The sequence below is a fragment of the Electrophorus electricus genome, chromosome 18 (genome assembly GCF_041902795.1).
Source record: "Electrophorus electricus isolate QZ-2024a chromosome 18, ASM4190279v1, whole genome shotgun sequence".
Lineage (NCBI taxonomy): Eukaryota > Metazoa > Chordata > Actinopteri > Gymnotiformes > Gymnotidae > Electrophorus > Electrophorus electricus.
Window position 1 is genome coordinate 16,006,787 of NC_137514.1, and position 17,476 is coordinate 16,024,262.

The following is a 17,476-nucleotide window of genomic DNA, read 5'->3' on the forward strand; positions in this document are numbered from 1 at the left end:
GACAAAGCATTTGACAGAAAATAGTTTACCCTGGCGTATTCTCATAATTTGCCGTAAAGTTGTCCATTTGACTGCAGTTTCAGTGGTATCATTAAAAGGTGGACGTGGAATAAAAAAAAGATTATAAAAAGTTCTCTTCAGCCTTGAGCGCTCAGGGTGGCGCTAAGACCCAAGCGGCTGGTTCTCGCTGGCTAAATAACGCTAGGGAGGTCTGGAAGCGTCGCACCGTTGCAGTGCGCAAGGTCAGAGAACGAGCTTAGTAGAAATGTTTGGCTGTAGTGTCCGTCTTTCTTGTAGCTATAATTGTAAGTAACTTTTTTTTTTAGCGTTACGGAACATTTAGCATCGAGTCGTCGAAGTCTTCAGTTTTAAAAAGGTGAGTATGATAGCTGACTTATTTGCTAGCTAATGCGAGTTTGTGAAGTAAAAGCCAGGTGATGTTATGAGACGACAGTGCGCCGATATGAAGTCTGACTAACTAGCTGCGTCTCCAGCATTATAAATATCCATTGTTTATACTTTAGTGCACAAGTCCAATTATTGTTGAATTTCTATTCCATGTTATTTATGTTGATGCCTGTCTTAGCTAAGTGGCTGTAGCGGGGTTGTTTGGTTCAATTTTCTTAGCTAGCCTAGCTGATATTGAGTTAGCCGGGCTCATTAGCGAGCTAGCAATAGTCGCGGTGATAACTTGTGTAATAGCTTTTACCTATAATAGATAGCTGACGCGTCTTTCTCTACTTACTACCAAATGTTCTAGTTAGTTAATTAATTAATTAAAAGTCTATTTCAAAGAAGTAACTTAGCTAAATAGGTGCATGAATAAAGAAACAGAAGGGAATACGGTGACGTAGCGAGTTCAAACATCTGAGTAGACTGTTAAAGACTGACTTTCTGCCCGCAGTCGATATCTTTGATTCATTATGGTGTTAAAATTGAGATCCGTGTAAATCTTTGATGGTGTAGAATATGAATAGTAAGTTGTATCAGGTGGTCGGCTGCTCTGTCGTAGCAAAAACCTGTAGTCCCTTTTGAATCACATTAACGCCCGTCTCTTTCCCTCAGGCTCCTGAAGTGCCTGCCACCTGGCCGTCATGGTGGGGCTGGTGAAGAGCTACTGCGAAGAAGGCATATCCATGCAGCAGGTGTGGGTAGAGGGCGGTGTGACACCGTGCTTCTTCTTCACCCTGGCACCATCCGTCCTGCTGAGCCTGGCCTGCTTGCTGGGTGCCATGCACTGTGTGCGCTATGTCCGCCTCGGCACCGACATGGAGCCCAAGTTTGTGCCACGCTCCTGCCTCTATGCCCTGCAGCTGGTCCTGACGGCGCTGCTCGCCCTGCAGGGCCCAGCATGGGCTGGGTGGCGAGCGGCGCAGGCCAGCCCCATGGCACCCGCTGGATACGTGGTGCTCTACGGCTGCCTGACAACACTGGGCTGGGCCTGGGCGGGCGCCTTGCTGCGACTGGAACGGTGCAGGGTGCCGACGGGCAACCGCACCAGGGGCCACAGCGCCGCCCTGCTGCTCTACTGGGCTGTGGCGTTTGCCGCCGAGAACCTGGCCTTCGTTTCCTGGTCGAGCCCTCAGTGGTGGTGGCGGCTGGAGAGCAGCCAGCAGCAGGTGGGTGATTGGGGGGGGCGTTCGCAAGCCTCTCTGTAGGCTTATGATGGGGTGCTGAGTTGGACCTAAATTACCGACTGTTGTTTTAGCAATCAGAGTAGAAGTGTTGAGAGCCGTTTGTAGATTGTCCTACCTTAGAGCCTTTTAATTTCAATTCCTAGTGATCTAAGTGTGGCTTCTAGTTTTTCCAAGTATACTCGCAAATATTTGTAACCATGTGCAGACATTTAGAAATGCTACTTAAGGCCCTTTTTGGTAGTGTTTGGTGCATCACATCCAGCTATGGCAGCATTTGATGGATGCTGCACTGTTACTGTTGTCTGAGACAAATTTTCCTCATAAGCTCATGTTCTAGCCCTGGCACGCTGCACTTTTAGGGCCAGATTCCCAGACACAGATAGACAGCCTAAGATTAAAAGCAGTTTTTTAGTGATTCACCACTGGCAGTGCAGTTTAATCCAAGGCTAGGAATGTGTACTCATTAAGATGGAGTCTAGGGATACCATCATGCTAAAGCCCCCTTAGCTGTGGGGGTTTGTTTGTTTGTCTCTAAACTCGCACCTCTTTTTTTCATGAGCAATTATTAAGCACTTGATTCTGAGTCTGTGTCAGAGCTATTTCTGCCGTTAACTAGCAGTAGTAAAATGCCCTGTATGCAGAAACAGAATTCTGAATTTGTCCTTTAAAAAGTGCAACCCAGACTCTTGAGTCAGTTAATGTATTAGCAAGTATAACTAAACTTTGGCAGCAGTGCTGTGATTCAGAGCTGCTTGGTAAAAAAAAGTATTTTCATGTGACCTTCAAAACTGATCCAGGGACAGTGGCTATAACATTGAAGAGTAAAAATACATGCAACTCATATGATAGATGACTAATCTTTGCGATTAGAGAGTGCTATATGATCAGCTGTGCCTAGATGAGTCAGCACATATTGGTCTATGTATTAATTGTGTAGTGAAAAGAATCAGAATAACTATATTGCCACGTTTGTTAGACATAAAAGGAATGTATGTGCACACATGCATGATGTACTACAGACAGCAAGCAAGGGTACAGACAAGAGACAAGACGTAAAACTAAGGGAGCAATAAAAATAAGTATACAGTAACTAGATTAGAGTCTGAGGAAGCTTAATTATTACTTACAGTTATGTCAATATTATGCAGTTATTTACAGTATGTTACAGGGTTAATGGGGACAGCTGCAGAGTCATGCAGGGCAATGGCATTTTTGTGTAATAATATGTAAACAGTATGTTGCGACACGTGTCTTCATACTGCTGATTCATGGTCGCCTTTGCGGCATTCCTTCCCCACTCCCTTTGGGCACTCCCCATGGGTTGAGCTCTGACCAGTTAGATGGCACCGCCTTTCAGGAAGCCCCACCCAATGACACAGCAATTTACAGCAGATTTTGGGGACATGGCCAGTGAGCAATGTTGAACTTGGTTACTCTTATAAGTACATCCTGGCAATCTAAATTTCATTTGTTTGTAATTCACTATGGTTAATTGTAGTACTGAAAATCCTGTTATTTTGCAGCATTGTTAAAAAAAAATGAAATGCTGAAGCAAAGTCGCTGGAATTACAAGCCATTTTAAACCATTATAAGCCTTTAATCACCAGGTTCCTGTTATATAGCTGTAAATATGTGGCTGTAAATATCATGTACTTGACAACTCAAAAAAAAAAAAAAAAAAGTGAATGCGCAATATATTCTACACTCATTATTATGGCATACAATGTAAATCTAATGTGATTTACAGAAATGCATGGCTTTCCCCTTGGAAAACATTCTTATGCCGCTACAATTAAGATGGATTCTAGGGGTAACTTCAAGATAAAGCCCTTTTAGGTAGGGCTTTTATTTTTGATATAATGTGCAGTACTGTGTTTAAGTCTTTGGGCCCCACAAAGATGACATTTAAAGCTCTTTCTCAGGGAATAGCATCATGGTATGTTGATATTTCAGGCTGCTTCTTTTCAGTACGACTTCTCTGCTCTTTTCTCTGTCCAAGTGATTCAATTTTTAGTCTGTATAGCAGATTTACAGAGTGTTTTATAGAAAGCGGCAGTAGAAGTAGAAGAAGGAATAAAATGCAGGAGTAAGAATAAATAGTAATGTAAATCATTAATCACTGGCCAATTTAAAAGCTAATCAGAGCAGACAGGTCTTCACCCTTCTTTTAAATTTCTCTTGATTGTCAAGAGCCCTCAAATCTTTAAGAAGGGAATTCCCAAGTTTAGAGCCAGAGAAAGAAAAGTCTGCTTTGCCAATCTTTAATGAAGTTGTGGCAACATCCAGCATGTTTTGGTTGATGAATCTGAGAGCTCTTGCATCAGCATGCCTAAGAGTTCACAGAGGAGCAATGGGGCAGGCCCATTGAAACATTAAAAGTCAGGCCAACAGTTGAAGGTCGTTTAAAGTATCTTAAAGTCAGTTCTGAAAGACAATGCAGCCTAATACCTTTGCGCAGTATTATATCTCGGGCATGTGAAAGTGCAAGCTGATCACACCACAAAGCCAGAGTGCACTTAATCTGCTGCATTCTGTAACGCTAAATAATTCATGCTTCTCTTTGAATTAGTTGCTGAGTTATTCCACCCTTTTAAACAATAGTTGGTAAAAGCAGTTTAGAGAGTTGCATGCTAACAGCTCTATTCTCTATGGCTTGGTATTCAGTGTTAACAGCATTTTGCTCTATCAGTACTCCCTAAGAAACCCATTCAAATTTCTAAACTAAGTTTGAAATCCTGGGAACTGAAAGTCCACCCTCATTTACTGTAGGTTTCGAACGTGCACAACCAAAATGTATTTTATCATTTATTAAAAAGAAATGCTGTGTGTGTGTGTGTCTGTCTGTCTTTAGGTGGAGTTTATGTTCTGGCTCTTCCGTTACCTCAGCTCAGGGACACTGTTCTTCCTAGGCCTCAAGGCCCCAGGGTTGCCACGACGACCCTACATGCTCCTCATCAACGAGGATGAGCGCGACATGGAACATGGTGGACAGGTGGGTGTATACAGGTGTATGTGTGTGGAGAGGTGTCTGTAATAGCTGTGCTGACATTTTGGACAGTAATGAACTGTATGCGCTGTGTGACCAATAGCTTTACCAATGCCAACGATCAGTTAGCTGGCAGGCTGGTGTTATAGCTAGGGGTGCCGCAGTGCCAGAGGAAGACAGCACACACAGATGCTAAAAATTACAGCTCTCACGTGTTAAAATATTCAATGCATGCAGAAAAACATTAAGCACTTTTACACACGGCACACGGCACTGCTTGCAAAGACATAAAATAAATGGTTGGAATAATAGAAAATGCTAGAAATGTAACCAGTTACAGCAACAGGCCACCAACAGAGTTTTCATTCTTGAAGCACAGTAGACAGTTGCAAAAGGCTATAAGAAGTCTGTTACACTGTCTCTCTCACAGCCCCTGCTGGGTGCGGAGGCGAGCCCCCCCTCGGCCTGGCGGGACTTTGGGCGGAAAGTGCGGCTGCTGGCGCCGTACATGTGGCCCACTGGCAACATGCTCCTGCAGCTGCTCGTCCTGCTCTGCCTTGGTCTGCTGGGGGCTGAGCGCGCCGTCAATGTCTTCGTGCCCATCTACTATAAAAACATAGGTGAGCGCTTCTGCAGACACACCACCCGCCCTGGGCGAAAAGTGATGTGGTCTATTCACATTTTGTATATGTGTCCAAGCTGAATCTGATGATAAGTGCAGTGTGTTCGGAGTGCTGTTCCGTCTTGTACATGCTTTACAAGCTTGATTTTGGGAGTGAAAATCCCATTTTAGCAAAATTCAGCATATCATCCAAATGTCTTGTCTAGTAGGTATGTCATAGCTGTTCAGAATCACAGACCTCGAAGTCCAGGTAGATTTCTCAGGTGGCTTCACCGTTGTAGTAACTGTTAAGTTAAAGGCACTATACCTAAAAAAAAAAAAAAGAACCAGCATTCAGAGTAGTTTAAACATTATTTTAGGGGATGTTTTGAGAGACTCTGAATAGTGTATGCCTTTTAAAGTTTATCACTGGAAGATTATTATAACTAACAGCAATTTAGAAAAATGAAACAAACTGGAGATTAGATGAATTCATTTCCAGACCAGACCTCTGACTCAAAGAACAGGTGGACTGGCAGGTTGTAGACAATAGCAGGTCCTCTGTGTGTGTGTGTGTGTGTGTGAGTTATTAAAAGTGTTGATGCAAGGGCCACCATCATGCTCCTGTTCTTATGTCACGCAGTGAACGATCTCACAGGCAGGAGTCCTTGGAAGACTGTGGCCACTACGGTGTGCATCTATGTTCTGCTCAAGTTCCTGCAGGGTGGTGGTGCAGGTGAGGGCGTGTGTGTATTTGGGGAATTTAACAGTAATTGGATCAATTAATTAAGTAATTAAATACTTGAAGGGGAGAAAAAACATAAACTTTTGATTTTGAACCATGGACCTCAATAATCAGATAAACTTCAAAGCAAATCCATATCCTGGGAGCTTCCTTTTCTCTTCTACTGTAGATTGACTACTTTCTATCTCTGTTGTTTTGCATTTAGCTGACGCTCTTTTCCAAAGTGACTTACAATTATGACTGAGTACAACTTGACCAATTGAGGGTTAAGGGTCTTTCTCAGGGCAACTTGGTAGTGGTGGGGCTTGAACGAGCAACCTTCCGATTACAAGTCGAGTACTTTAACCACTGAGCTACCACTGCTTTCTCTATTTCTATACAGAAAAGCACTTTAGACAAGAATGCCCTCAAAGTGCTGAAAATCTGAACGTTCCTCTCCCCCTTGTCCCTGGCCTCCAGGTTCTTCTGGCTTTATCAGTAACGCGCGCTCCTTCCTGTGGATCCGCGTGCAGCAGTACACCAGCCGCGTGGTGCAGGTGCGCCTGTTCGCCCACCTGCACTGGCTCTCTCTGCGCTGGCACCTGAGCCGCCGCACCGGAGAGGTGCTCCGCAGCATTGACCGTGGCACCTCCTCCATCGACAGCCTGCTCAGGTCTGACCCTCAACTGGCCAAACAGAAAATGGGACAAAACAAACGCTCTACAAATGTTGATTTGCATAGTATTTATTTGTGTTGTGTTTTTCTTTGTGATATCAAATTTTGCTCCACAGTTACATTGTCTTCAGCATTTTTCCCACCATTGCTGACATCATCATCGCCATCATCTATTTCATCTCCTACTTCAATGCCTGGTTCGGCCTCATAGTCTTCATCTGCATGGCCCTTTATCTTAGTGAGTACCTGCCTCCAGTTCCCCAGCTGCCTCCTCTTCCTCCTCTTTCCTGCCCAAATGGGGAAAAAACAATAGTACATTATTATTGTTGTTGCTGCTGTTGTTAGTGGTAGAATTATATTATTATATTGTTATTACTGGAAATAAATAATAGTAATAATTATAATTATTATTATTGTTTTTGTTTGTTTGTTTTTCCCAATTATTACTCTGATCTATTATTTTGCTATTGCCTCCCTGTATTTTCCTCAGAGATTTTGAAAGGACACATATAAAGCCCTTCAACATGCTTGACCTGCGCTGATCACTTTTGTCTTTTTTATTTCTGCACGTTTGACCCGGAAGCTCTCACAGTCATCATCACAGAGTGGAGGACGAAGTACAGACGTGACATGAACACGCACGACAACAACGCCAAGGCCAAAGCAGTGGACTCCCTGCTCAACTTTGAGACGGTACTGCATGAAGGTGCTCTCAGTCAGACTGGTCCACTGCTGTCCACTCATGTCTCCCAGTCCACCCCTGATCAGACATGTCACACTAAGGCCAGCCAAGGCAAGAAACCGATTTGGCAAACTGAAACCCTGGCACTGTTTAAGGCCTTGCTGATGGCACCGTTTTAAAATTTCAGTAGGGCTGTAAATCCCAGTGACAAACACCCAGTTGTCTCGCATAGTCCTGAAGTCCTGTGGAATGTGCTGTATATTTTGTAGCGTGCCTGTTCACCGGTCTGATCTGAGTAAATGAAGGTTGTGGCACACTACACCCAAGTGCAGCCTGGGCAGAAGTTGGGGACCAAAGCTAAGGTGTAGCGAAGGCGCTAAGTTTTGTAGGTCATGGCATGCTCATTTTTGCTCATGATCGTCTGCAGGTGAAATACTACAACGCGGAGAGCTACGAAGTAGGCCGCTTCGAAGAAGCAATCCTCAAATATCAGGTATCACTACTCCATTTAGCTTTATTAGTTTACATTCATCTCTACTGACTCGTTCGTAGGCCAGCATAAACACTAATATGATGTCTTTTTTTTGTTGTCATTATACCAGCATGCAGTGAACTTTGGTATGATTATCTTGGAAATAAAAAGTATTTAAAAAATATTTTGTATAAAATAAGCACAGCTGAGAGCAGTTTATTCTGATTGCATTTGATATTTTTATAAGATGAATATCAAATACTGGACAATAAGATTTTTTTTGTTTTTCTTCAGCTGAATTTGCTCACCATCATATTTGATCCATGTGTCTGTGTCTGTCTAATTAAATAACCTGTGTTTTGTTGTGCTCAGTTATTGGAGTGGAAGACAAACGCTTCCCTGGCGCTGCTGAACCAGACGCAGAATGCCATCATCGGCTCGGGTCTGCTGGCCGGCTCACTGCTCTGTGCCTACTTCGTCACAGAGGGCAAGTTCGAGGTACTCCTCCCTGCAAGCCCTCCAACCGCTGACAGCATAGTCACAGAGGGTAACAGGACCTCAGCCTCGTTTTGTGGATTTTGGTTTGCCCCAGTTGCTTTTCCAAGAATTGGCTCCACCCACTAGGACGTAAGGATCATTGATAAATACAAGATTAATTGTGTGTGCTCACCGGATTTGCATGGTGCCCACAGGTGGGAGACTACGTTCTGTTTGGAACGTACATCATCCAGCTTTACACACCTCTCAACTGGTTTGGAACGTACTATAGGTAGGAATTTCAGTCGGCTGCTTCAACAGCTGTTGGCCATCTTGTGTGTGTCCTATCAGTCAGGAAAAGTGTTCCTCCTTTATTCCTCAGAGTTATCCAGAGGTCCTTTATCGACATGGAGAACATGTTCAAGCTCTTTGACGAAGAGGAGGAGGTAAGGAAGATATCTTTATGGCCCACAAAATCAACTATAGTAGTTTAGGTTTTTGGGGGCTCATTTTCTTCCCCCATTCCTGATCCGGGCCTAGGTGAAGGATGACGTGAACGCAGGAAGCCTTCTCTACAAGCTGGGGAGGATTGAGTTCGACAACGTCTCCTTCAGCTACACGGAAGGGTAGATGCTCGCAACCTTGCCTATTCTTCTTCTTTCTGTAGTCGCACACATCAGGACTAACCCATCCTTTCTATAGTCGCACTGACTCCTCCTCTTCACCCCCACAGGAAGGAGATCCTCAGGGGCGTCTCTTTCACGGTCTTACCTGGCCAGACCGTCGCACTTGTGAGTAAAAGAGACGCGCAGTCAAAGAAAATAGTCAATCTAGATACTGACTGTAGTGTCAGTAGCCACTTGATGATGTACATGTTTGTTTGTTTGTTTGTTTGCTTGTTATTTCTTGTTGGTTTGCTTGTTTGTTTTTATTGTGCACGTGCATGTCTACTTCAGGAACAGCTTCATATAATCATTTTCCTTTAAGGTAGAAGGTGTGCACTGATCCCAGATCAGGTGATTAAGTATTCACCATCCATTTTTTGTGTGGGACTGTACAGGTCGGCCAGTCGGGCTCCGGAAAGAGCACCATCATCCGCCTGCTCTTCCGCTTCTACGATGTCCAAGGCGGTTGCATCCGCATCGATGGCCAGGACATCACCAAGGTGAGCAAGCTTGTCCCTGCCGAAACATGCTGTCATCACTGTGAAATTGAAAAGTTGCAGCGACTTGGACAGTGCTTTCAGCAAGGCAAGGGATGTGTGACAACCTTTATTCCTTTCTAATCACCACTCATGAAGATGGTTTGCATGTTTTTCATACATTATGCACCATACCACAAGTAATAAAATGAGGTGCGTTTCTGATCTGTGCTTGGTGTAAGGACACTTCCTGATATGCTGTAATCTCATTGGAAGTTCAGTTTTAGGCTCCAATTCTGTGCATGCATGACATTTCATATTGCTCCAGAAAGCTGGTGAACTGTTGATATAGCGTATGCCTATGTGCGCTCTGTTGGCCCCAGGTAAAGCAGGCCTCCCTGCGAGCTCACATCGGTGTGGTTCCGCAGGACACTGTCCTGTTCAACGACAACATCCGCGAGAACATCCGCTATGGCCGCATTTCAGCCACTGACCAGGAAGTGGAGGAGGCAGCCATCGCCGCTGACATCCATGACCGCATCCTGTCCTTTCCCGAGGGTAAGCGTCTCAGATGGGCTTTTTGCTAGAGCTTATTCGCATGGAAAACATAACATTTTGGCTTTACTGTTTCAGTTCTCCCATTTACCATGGGTAGCCCTCAAAAGTTAATGTCCCAGCCTTGCAGCGAGTTGAATGCACAATAGGTGGCAATCTTGGCAGTGTTAGCTCAATGGTTAAGGTACTCAGCTTGTAATTGTTAGATTGCCAGTTCAAGGCTCAACACTGCCAAGTTGCCACTTTTGGGCCCTTGAGCAAGAGCCTTAATCATCAGTTGCTCAAATTGCGTTCAATCATTGTTATAAGTTGCTTTGGATCAAAAGCATCAGTTAAATTCCGTAAATGTAAATCCAGTTTTGGCCTGGTGCACAGGTTCCAAGCACTGTATGAATCTCCAGTCTCATGTCAGTTTTGATCATAGTACGAGAGTGCCTAACTATTCTGTTGGGGTTCCCACTTCAAAGGCTACGACACCCAAGTGGGTGAGCGAGGACTGAAGTTGAGCGGCGGAGAGAAGCAGAGAGTCGCCATCGCTCGCACCATTCTCAAGGCACCCGAGATCATCCTCCTGGACGAGGTAAGCAGCAGTATGGCTTCGTCCGTGTCTCTTTTTACGAAACCGTGATGCCCCAAACATTCCCACTCCCTCAGGAGCGCAGCGAAAAGGTTCCTTCGCCCACCACTTTGTCCTACTTTCTCAATAGGCCACTTCTGCGCTCGACACACAGACGGAGCGCAACATTCAGGCCTCGCTGGCCAAAGTGTGTGTCAACCGCACCACCATCGTAGTGGCCCACAGGTAAATAAAATGCGGGAAGCCAGCACAGTAACTTAGATAGATGGCTTGCGTGATGCCATTAATGGCGTTTCTGCTATAGATTGTCCACCATCATTGGAGCTGATCAGATCCTAGTTGTACGTGATGGCCAGATCGCAGAGAGAGGAAGGTAAGATGAAAAAGATCCGCCAAAGATCCGCCAAAGTCACTATCAAATTTCATGCTCTGGTAAGAAATATACATGATATACCCAAGGAGATTTTATTGTATATTCCTGTTCTTTGTTATATGGTGTAAGTAAAGTGACATTTTTGACATTCTGTACTTTATTTGGGGGGGGGGGATTAGATATCATTCTGATCTGTGCTAAAAATATTTTACATGTGCTGAGATTGAGATATAATGGTGCATTGAACCGATCTCCCACGTCCTGCTTTGTGTGACTCAACCTCTTTCTGTGGCTTGTCATGCTGTACAGACACGAGCAGCTGCTGGCCAAGGGTGGCCTCTACTCTGACATGTGGCTGAAGCAGCAACAGGCCCAGGATTCGGACTCTGCCTCGGACACGGAGGCTAAAGACACACGGCCAGAGAAACTCCAACCCCCAGCACCATCTGTGGGCCACAGGAGTCACTGAGGGCTTTGATGCACACTACAGAGGTTTCTTGATGATGTACACCTCAGAGGGTTTAATAGGGATTGGATTTTTTTTTCTTTTTCTTTTAACCCTATTTATATCTTAATCATTGTATACACATTTGTCCACAAACTGTTGATGAGTTTCATTATTTCTCTTGCATGTTGCATATACTTGTTTTTTATGAACAAGTTTTTATTGCCTTTCACAACAGGGATGATGGGGGAAGGCAGAGCCGTGACATACAATGTTCGGTATACACACAGATCGAACAAAGACAGCCAGACCAATTACATAATACACTTGAACACTACGATTCTTGAATAGACAATACAAATTCTCCCAGTTACTATGTGTTGATGGTATTGCTTTGTTAAGCTTAGCTGTAAGATATTCTGTCCAAGCAATATTTTGGAGACAACATTTTCAGAATCTTATGCATGGTCAATCCAAAGTCGTAAGACTTTTGGTAGCAGTAAAACCTGCTCTTGCGTCTGAGAACTTATTTAAATCTATACGGGTGTAGACGACTGCCTCTTCATCAGATTTCGAATGGACTGAACGAGAAATTCGGAATTCCATCAATGTTCATTGTGTGTGGAAATATGTAAGGCAAGTTTAAAACTTTAAATATGGAGGAAGCCAACACATCATTATTGATATTAGGAGAGAAAGGCGATGAGTAATGCTAAACACACATCTCCTTCTTGTGACTTTAGATTATTTCTTCATCAGAGAAATAATGTGCTTGAATATAATGCACATCAGTGCAATTACATCTACTGTGATTTCTAAACTGACAGTGCAGCTAGCTGTCTTTAAAAGTTAACAAACCTTGCAGTTAGCAGCAGTTACTGTTTTTAAACAAAATGTAGTGACTGCTCACAGCTGCATGCAAGGAGGCCGTACGGACTTACTGACAGTGTGAAATCTTATAAATGACATATCTGCTTTAGATTTGTATAATATGAAGTCAAAGAAATACTAAAAGCTTAAATGTATGGGTTCTCATCACATGTGTATTGCATGAGGGTAAAAAGATCCACAGATAATTTAATTTTATCTTTTGCTGTTATTTAGGAAATTACATTCTGCTCTCTGACAGAACAGTTTGAGGAGCAGGGTTTTTTGTGTGTAAAATGTTCTTTTTTGCGAGTGGACTGTATCTATTACTGCCTGGTTTTGTACGTAATTGTTAAGATGGGTGATTTTATATTAAAATTAATGAAAACGTGACTTTCTTTTATTGACTTGTAGGGCTTCGCATTCTAACAGTTCCCTCAACTAGGGCACAACGAGTTGTAACGCACGCCTGTCAAATAGCGACTGGCGCGGTGCAGGCAGCTTGGTTAGGAAGTGCTGTGGACTGGAGGAGGCGCGCGGCGACGCCTTTAATGCATGTTTAACAGGGTCCTTAATCTTTAACACGGGTTTATTTTAGATTGAAAATGGATTTCGGCGACTTGTTTGATGAAAGGACGTTTCCTTTCTCTGACTTTCAGGAGTTTACGGTATGTATGTTTTTTGTTTTCGAAAGCAAATTATTCTTGGCAACCCCAGCTATGGCTACATTATTAGCTGACTAGCTAACTTCCGAATATTGATTATTGTTTATAGTTGTAAGTTATTTTTTTAGCTTAGATTTGTTTGTCTTAAAAATGCCATCAACAACTTTTCAGTATCCACTAAATTGAGCTATCTCAATTGTGATATTAAAAATGACCTAGCTAGGAGCATATATCAAGTTACTAAGTCAGTAGAGGCGGGCAACAGGCTAATTTAGACCGCTGCTTATCTGAAGGCCTTGTTGACGAGGGGTGACCAGCAGCACTCGGAGCTAGTTGGCAATACTACATGTCGAATTGTGTAAATACAAATAGTTTCTCTCAGACATGTTCATTTTCAGGAATCTTTTGATCAAGTTAACAGTATTCTGTCAGATAACGCTAGGTAGCCAGCCAGCTAGATTAGCTACTTAGCGCTGGCTATCTTACTGAATATTTTCTTTTCTGATTGACAATATTCCGATGGTCTTTGATCAATTTGTAGTTTCTCCCGAGGCATCAGCAACTTTCAGACCGAGTTAAGAAACGTTTATATTATGGTCTTGATCCAGACAGTTCGCTGGATGCACTGTCGTGTCCCGTGACAGGTGAGTGCATCGTTGCTATAAACAGACGTATACGTTAGTTCGAATATGAACCCAACTAACAAATATTAATATTTTCATCTCGCATATCGCTACTGTAAATACGTTTTTAGTAAACGTCTTTAGTAAAGAGTACTGTCAGTTGGTGACATTACTGACCATATACTGTAAATCTCTAGTTTGGCTACTGCTAGAATACTTTTATACAGTACACACTTTTATAGTTATTACAGTAGTGATCCAGTGGACCATGTCGGTTTTGTATACGATGCCAATTTACTTATTGACATCTTTACACTAGACATTGCTGTAGAACTCCTCCAGAAATCAGCCCCAAGTCCAATACGAAAGCTCCACAAGAAATACGCTGCACATGTTGCTAGGTGAGTGCCCTCGCCTCCCCCCATACGCACACGTGAAGTGTCATTTGCACTGTCAATTCTTACTTTATTGGTATTGTAATGTGCATCTATCCTCACGTCCTCACCTCTTTCCTTTGCAGAGAAGCATGCATTTCACCATGTGCTATGATGTTGGCCCTTGTTTACATTGAAAGACTTCGACACAGAAACCCAGAATATCTTCAACAAATCTCTTCCTCTGATCTTTTCTTGATATCTATGGTAAGCTTTTGGGTCAGAAAAAGGTCCAGTAGGATGGTGGTGTGGGGATGTTTTGTGGGTGGGTGGCTGCAATAGTATCGTCATGGACGGACCTTGGCAATCCTGAAAGAAAGATATAGTTTTTAATATTCTCACTTCCTTTTGCATTAAAGGAATACAAGCTAAAATATATATATTTGGGATTTGCCATGTTTAGGCAGCAGAGGGGAGTAATTTTTAACCTTACTTGGCCTTGTAAGTGCTCCTTTGTGCTGCCCCTGCAGATGGTGGCCAGTAAATATTTGTACGATGAAGGTGAGGAGGAGGAGGTTTTCAACGACGAATGGGGTACGGCCGGCAAGCTGGATGTCCACACTGTCAACACCCTGGAGTTGAACTTTCTCAGTGCAATTGTAAGCCATATTGATTTGACTCGGCCCATGTTCGCCATAAGATTACAAGAACAGCCTTCTCTAAAGCTACTTACTTATTGTATGGCAGGAGTGGAGCCTGTTCACTGAACCCAGTGAATTCTTCAGTGTGCTCAATCAACTTGAGAGCAGGTCAGTGATACAAATAAAACGCATCATACATTTGAAAAAAAACATACTGCATCTTTGATATTATTCCTATTATTATCTTATGTGCTATTGTTAACAAAACTATTATTGAGGTCCTTCTGTTAATGAAATAAACCCAGTAAGGGCTGGCTATCACCATGGTGTTTGTGAGTAAAGAGTGAAGAGATAAGCGGCATACCTTAGCTCCACTGACTGGTAACCCACCTGCATATGCGGTAATGCATGGGCTTAGGTTAAAATGCTCTAAGGGGCAATTTCATGCATATGCAGTGCAGTGATGAAATGGCACTGGAAATTCTTTGTAGTCTCATTTTAGCATTAATCTGGAAATCTGGACTTGTGCGTTTGGCTTCAACCTGCTGTGCTCCGTCTTTTTGCTACAGCATTGCAGAGCGGGAGGGTGTGAGACGCGGATGGTTGACCTACACCGATCTGTGTGTGCTGCTGGAGCAGGCCAACTGGAGGCTGGCACTCACCAACATCTACCAGCACTTTACCAAGGCAGGGCTTTAACTGTACACTGATGCATCCCACATGGAGAATGTTGTAATAGCGATTTAACCAGGACTGCATCTTCAAATATCTCATGTTTGTTCTGTATAATATTTAATTGCAAATTGGTAATTTTTTTTCCCCTTTGGAAGCTGATTTTAATTGTTCAGTAATAGGTAAAATAATTAAAACTGATTTTATAAAATTAAAATGGCTTCATCAAACAATGGTCAAGCAAAACCTGACCTCTGATGTGATCACACAGTTGTGTGTGTTTCTGTAAGCATTGTGATGACTTCAGTCTCGTCTCTACAGGTCACTTGCATGCTGGGCCTCCTCTACCTAACCAGTGTGGCGGGACTCATTGCCGCCTCAGCAGTGCTCCAGCAGCTCTGCCTGCCCCACTACAGCCAATCAGGCCTCAGCCCCATAGAGCCCGCCCTCCTTATGCGTCCTACCCCTGCCCACCCCCGCTGCTGCGTCCTGGTCAATGGCAGCCAGAAGCCCCGCCTCCCTATGGAACCAGACTTTCACAGTCCCTCCTCCTTTCCCCGGTCCCTCAGTCAGAGCCTCGCACCCTCCCTTTGGGCCTCTCTTCTCTTGGTTCTAGCCCCTCCGGATGCTTCGCGGGACGAAAGAGCCAACCCCCCATTCTCTTGCCGCCCGGACTACTTCCCCCTGTGTGGGGCTGGTAACGTCTCCAATGGCCGCCACCCACCTTGGTATGCCTGGCTCGTGCCCACATTACTCAGCGACAGCCCTTCGCTTCCTCATGCTCCCTTGATCCCTGTGGCTGCCCTTCAGAGACACACCTGCTGCCCGGAAGCCACGCTGCCGTTTAGCAAGGATCCCAGTCTGCTCATACCCAGCTAGGAACCTGGCTGCCGAATCCCAGTCACGGACACCTCCCTTAATGAAAAAGAAAACCAGCTTTTCTTTTAGACTCGCTCAGTAATGTTTCCTTCAGATTTCTCTGGGGTTTTGTATACTTAAAACCTTGTAATGGCTCTAACTGCACTTATGCCGCCCACTAGTGGCAATATGTTAAGGATACTGATAGTAAGGTACATATGTAAATAAGATGTAAATGAAGATTGATTTTGAGCATGTAATCGAGTGCAGACAAGCTACAAGGTGTCTTCATTTATGAAGCTTATGGCCATTGTGTTGTGTTCATAAATTGTTTTAAACTTTAAATTAGTTATGAATCAATCCATGACTACAAGTTAGCTTACCAGAAGTCCCAAAAGATACCATAGTTAATAAATGAGGTAAATCACATGCAATGAATGCCCTCACAATAAGTTCAGCTTGTATTGACAGTGATGGATGAATTTGGGGGATAAACCCTTTTTATATTATTTTGCATGTAGCACCTTCGGTTTGAGCCGAGATTTAGTTTTTCCTTCTTCAGTTTACCACATTTCAACATTTTTTGGTATTTTGCCTTTTGATACAAAAGATTTAGAATTTTATAGAATATTTTGCATCCTAAAGATTTTTTGCATCCTAAAGACATTAATTTGACTCACAGAAGCTCACACAAGCACAATAAAGAGTGGATGAGATTGCTTTAACTGAATTGGTAGCCATGGTTTGGAAGTGGTTGGCCAGTGTAGATCTGTTCCCCTGCTTGTTCTTCAGGAGAGGACAGTAGTGTTTGCTTCCAGAATTGTTCAGATGGAGAAAGTTTCCTATTGAGACTTTTTTGTGTGCGTTTGTTTTTTTTTTTAAGGGGGGTGGGGGAGGAAAAAAAACCTAGGATTGTGAAGAATTACTTAAATTGTTCCATTTTACTTTAAAAAATACTTTTTTGCCATCTATTACTATCTTATCTCCTGCTACTATAATAAAACCTGTGAGCCTGTAAACTAAGCGAACAATCAGTCTATTGGAAGAAAGGTTGGTGAGATTTGGGTGTCCTGTAAAGGGAAGTGAGGGAGTGCTGTGGATGTGATGCTGGCCTAAGGAACGCTGTATGTTAGTTTCACCTGCATGAGGTCCGCTGAATGTTTGGGAAATCGGGTCGTTATTGAGCCAATGTTTTGTTTGCTTTTTTAAAAATGGGATTTGTTTACAACCCTATCACATGGACCTCATTGTTTTGGTGGCATACACAATAAATAATTTGTTTGGGAATAAATTGGTCTAGGCCTATTTTTTTCATAGTACTTGTCAAAAGTGTTAGCTATCCATTTCGTCTATTTTTTAAAACATTGTATAAGGCAGTGGTTCTCAACCAAGTCCTTGGGCCCACTAGATGGGGCACAGTTTTATCTTAG

General features: G+C 43.3%; 2 protein-coding genes across 3 annotated transcripts; both read left to right on the plus strand.

Moving 5' to 3' along the window:
* The first annotated feature begins 206 nt into the window (after positions 1-206).
* On the plus strand, positions 207-12,606 carry abcb6a (ATP binding cassette subfamily B member 6 (LAN blood group) a). Of its 2 annotated transcripts, XM_035535056.2 has the most exons (20): positions 208-376; positions 1,066-1,619; positions 4,489-4,629; positions 5,054-5,243; positions 5,868-5,960; positions 6,429-6,621; positions 6,741-6,862; positions 7,208-7,317; positions 7,734-7,799; positions 8,151-8,276; positions 8,471-8,547; positions 8,638-8,701; positions 8,796-8,881; positions 8,989-9,046; positions 9,316-9,420; positions 9,780-9,954; positions 10,419-10,531; positions 10,659-10,753; positions 10,833-10,901; positions 11,211-12,606. In XM_035535056.2, exons 2-20 carry the CDS (start codon positions 1,095-1,097, stop codon positions 11,368-11,370), a joined length of 2,568 nt encoding a protein of 855 aa, XP_035390949.2. In that variant the 5' UTR covers positions 208-376; positions 1,066-1,094; the 3' UTR covers positions 11,371-12,606. The 2 variants fall into 2 exon arrangements, with proteins under 2 accessions (XP_081557850.1, XP_035390949.2); XM_081701724.1 differs by lacking the exon at positions 10,833-10,901 and having other exon boundaries at positions 207-376.
* An 83-nt stretch (positions 12,607-12,689) lies between these two features.
* Positions 12,690-17,337, plus strand: cnppd1 (cyclin Pas1/PHO80 domain containing 1). Its single transcript, XM_027025800.3, has 8 exons — positions 12,690-12,881; positions 13,420-13,522; positions 13,821-13,902; positions 14,022-14,142; positions 14,406-14,534; positions 14,623-14,684; positions 15,086-15,203; positions 15,510-17,337. The coding sequence occupies exons 1-8, from the start codon at positions 12,819-12,821 to the stop codon at positions 16,065-16,067; spliced, it is 1,236 nt and encodes a 411-aa protein (XP_026881601.3). The 5' UTR covers positions 12,690-12,818; the 3' UTR covers positions 16,068-17,337.
* Positions 17,338-17,476: the final 139 nt, after the last annotated feature.